Source organism: Rhinopithecus bieti, unplaced genomic scaffold (genome assembly GCF_001698545.2).
Source record: "Rhinopithecus bieti isolate Rb0 unplaced genomic scaffold, ASM169854v2 scaffold_31173, whole genome shotgun sequence".
Taxonomy (NCBI): domain Eukaryota; kingdom Metazoa; phylum Chordata; class Mammalia; order Primates; family Cercopithecidae; genus Rhinopithecus; species Rhinopithecus bieti.
In genome coordinates this window covers 1,978,604-1,982,041 of record NW_016813861.1, presented here as the reverse complement: position 1 = coordinate 1,982,041, position 3,438 = coordinate 1,978,604, and the positions used below count along the sequence as shown (strand labels likewise).

At 49.9% G+C, this 3,438-nt stretch overlaps 1 protein-coding gene across 1 annotated transcript in view; it reads right to left on the bottom strand.

Moving 5' to 3' along the window:
- NHSL1 (NHS like 1) overlaps positions 1 to 3,438 on the bottom strand; it is a 78,511-nt gene continuing 75,073 nt past the window's right edge. The window contains 1 exon segment of the mRNA XM_017848993.1: positions 1 to 1,000. Within this exon segment, the coding sequence (XP_017704482.1) occupies positions 265 to 1,000 (736 nt within the window). The 3' untranslated portion in view covers positions 1 to 264.

Genomic DNA, 3,438 nt, shown 5'->3' with positions numbered 1-3,438 from the left:
AAAAAAAAAAAAAAAAAAAAAAAATCTTCCCCAGGAAGCACTTTCAGAAGTTTAAGCTTCTACTTGTTCTTAAGCCACAGGGCAAGTGCCAAGTGAGTCCTAAATAACTCTTCACTCACACTGCAGGGCTGGCAACCCCGGGCCCACAGCACAGAAACAGCGTGGGATCCCCAGGTGAGCCAGGGAAGGGCGCCCAGCAGGCTTCCTAGAGTGCTGCATTGCTCATCTCCTCCCGTGTCACCTGGGAGAGTTATGTTCCTGGCCCTAACTCTCCTCGCTCAGAGAACCGCCACACTGCGGGGAGGGCTCTCTGCCCTCTGCACTGGCTGTCCCATCCACGGGGCCGGGGGCCTGGGGCTGCAGAGAGGCGGCAAGCCCCTCCCCACAGAGCAGGCTGCCCTCGTCCATCTCCTCCCTCGCCAGTCCGTCCAGGGAACATCCCTCCGCAGCGCCCAGAGCCCCGCGGGCTATGCTGTCCACAGGCTCCATGGCCTCCCCTTCTCCCTCCGAGATGACGGTCATGGGACTGCTCTGGATCCGGTTCCGCATGCTGTACCTGCTGCTGGCGGCACAAGGCGGTGTTCGGCTGCGGCCGTACCTGGGGCCGGAAAAGGACAGACTCCGAGGCATCAAGCCTTCATTCCTGGCCCACTCCTCCTGCGCCCTTCTGTTTTTGCTTGGGGAACAGCTTGACGGGCTCTCGGGAGCATCTGGTGAAGGTTCTGACCTTGACCTCTGGAATCTAGGGTCTGTGTTCTTGAGCATCTCTGCTGCAGACATGCGGGCGCTGGTGTCTGAACGACTGCCCTTTTTTAGCAGCAGAGCTTTGAAGTTGTCACTGCTGGTGCTGCTCTTTCGGATGCTTCTCTGAATCGATCCCACTTGCTTTGGAGAGGCCAGGCTCGGGGCAGCGCCGGTGGGTGTCACGGGCGGGGAGGGAGAATGGTTTCGGGAGTGGTCATCATCTGAATCTCTACGGCCGAGGACTTTCCTTTTGGATCTGAGATTTAATAACATTAAGAAAAAGGTTAATTCCCATGGGACCACAGACTGTCAGCCACAACCACTCTGCTTCTCTTATCGCACCTTCAGGTCACCATCTACTTAAGATTCACTTTCAAAAAATTTATTTTTCACTGGGCACAGTGGCTCACACCTGTAATCCCAGCATTCTGGGAGGCCAAGGTGGGAGGATCACTTGAGCTTAGGAGTTCAAGACCAGCCCAAGCAACACAGTAAGACCTTATCTCTATTCAAAAAAAAAAAGAAAGAAAAATTAATAAATACATAATTATTTATTTATTTAAGACAGAGTCTTGCTCTGTTGCCCAGGCTGGAGTGCAATGGCACAATCTCAGCTCACTGCAACCTCCGCCTCCCAGGTTCAAGCGATTCTCTTGCCTCAGCCTCCTGAGTAGCTGGGATTACAGGTGCCCGCCACCACGCCCAGGTAATTTTTGTATTTTTAGTAGAGATGGGATTTTGCCATGATGGCCAGGCTGGTCTCGAACTCCCGACCTCGGGTGATCCGCCTGCCTCGGCCTCCCAAAGTGCTGGGATTATAGGCGTGAGCCACTGTGTCCCGCAAATAATTTATTTTTAACTTTGGAAAATTTCAAACACTCACAAAAAAAAAAGAACAGCTCATTGCAAGACCACATGAGCTCATAACACACCTATGATAATCATGAATTATGGTCACCCTTCTTTTGTCTCCACCCTCCCTATTTGAAACAAATCTTAGACACTGTATTAACTTACTTTGGATAGGACTAAAAGTTTTAATAATGGCCAGTTTTCCTTGATCTCTCCTAGATGGGCTGATCCGGAGTGAATTTCACATGCTGACCCTCCTTTCTTTCTATGCTTCCTTTTCTTGTTCCATGCCAGAATATCCCCTGTACTAAGATGTACCTCACTCCAGGTCCTAGAACAACTCCTCAGCTTCACATTCTCAGTTATTTTAGAAGTTGCCGTCAGACCAGTCTTCCTCAGCTCTTCCAGGACCATGTGCCAACTTCTAAAATCCAGCCTTCCAGAAAACAAAGGTGAACCCTCTGTGCCAGACCCTGCTTCATGACTGACTCAGCAAAGCTTGCACTGATCAAGAAAATGTGAGGGGTGGGGTGGGGTGGGGTGGGGAAGACGAAGGGGCAATCAAAGAAAGTTGAAGGCTTCCTGTCGATATTTCTTGTCCTAAGTCTCTAAGAAACTCACTGTTCAATGTGCTTTCCATTGACAGTGACAAAGAGATGATAAAGCCAACGAACCAAGTGGCCCCTTGCTGGTCTCTTCATGACAACAACTCAGTGTGTGTCTCTTAGCTAAGTGCAGGACAACTTGCTTTAAGGTAACTCGACACAGTTAACAGAATAAAGACGTAGGTATATCTCTTTTCCTGCTATAAAACTGTAGAACATGCAGCAGGGAAAGGTTGAGAGTATGATTCTGTACATACAGATTAAGAGTTGAAACCAGACTCTTCCCACCTCTCGCTGCGTGACCTGGGACAAATTACCCATGTGTGCTGCGCCTCCTCACTTATAAGATACCAACCTCACAGGTTTGTGAAGATTAAGTGAAATAAAGAAGCTACATGGCTCCCACTGCTAAAGCTTCCTTGTTCCGTCGCCTTGGACAAGTTAACATTTCTGACTGTGTATTTTTCCTATCACAAAAAGGGGAATAACAGTATATAGGTCACAGTTTGTCAGTACACACGTGAATGCAGTAATAGCCATAATTGGTCAGGCATAGAGCAGGTGCTTAACAAACCTTTGAATGTCACATGGAAAATGGATTTAGTTTTTACGTGGCTTACACAGCAAGACTGAGGGCAAGATGCTCCTATGCTGGCTGCCCTGGGCTTGGTGTTCCTGGGGTCATCTCCATTCTTCTGGTCAAAAAGATGCCACTAAAGCAGAAGTTGGGAAATAGTAAGGACCCAATACAGAGTCTGAAGGGTGGCCATAGTGGACAGGGCACCAGACTCTTTGGGACCTCAGAACACGACCTATGGTACAGGTTTCATGGTCCCGCTCAGTAGTCAACAAGAGCAGTGTCCTGATAAGAGTTAGGACCGGATCACAACACTACAGACATCCTAACATCTCAAAATTGTAGAGCTAGAAAAGACATTAGAAATGGTCTGGCCAGGGCCGGGCGCGGTGGCTCAAGCCTGTAATCCCAGCACTTTGGGAGGCCGAGACGGGCGGATCACGAGGTCAAGAGATCGAGACCATCCTGGCTAACACAGTGAAACCCCGTCTCTACTAAACACATACAAAAAACTAGCCGGGCGAGGTGGCGGGCGCCTGTAGTCCCAGCTAGTCGGGAGCCTGAGGCAGGAGAATGGCGTAAACCCAGGAGGCGGAGCTTGCAGTGAGCTGAGATCCGGCCACTGCACTCCAGCCTGGGTGACAGAGTGAGACTCTGTCT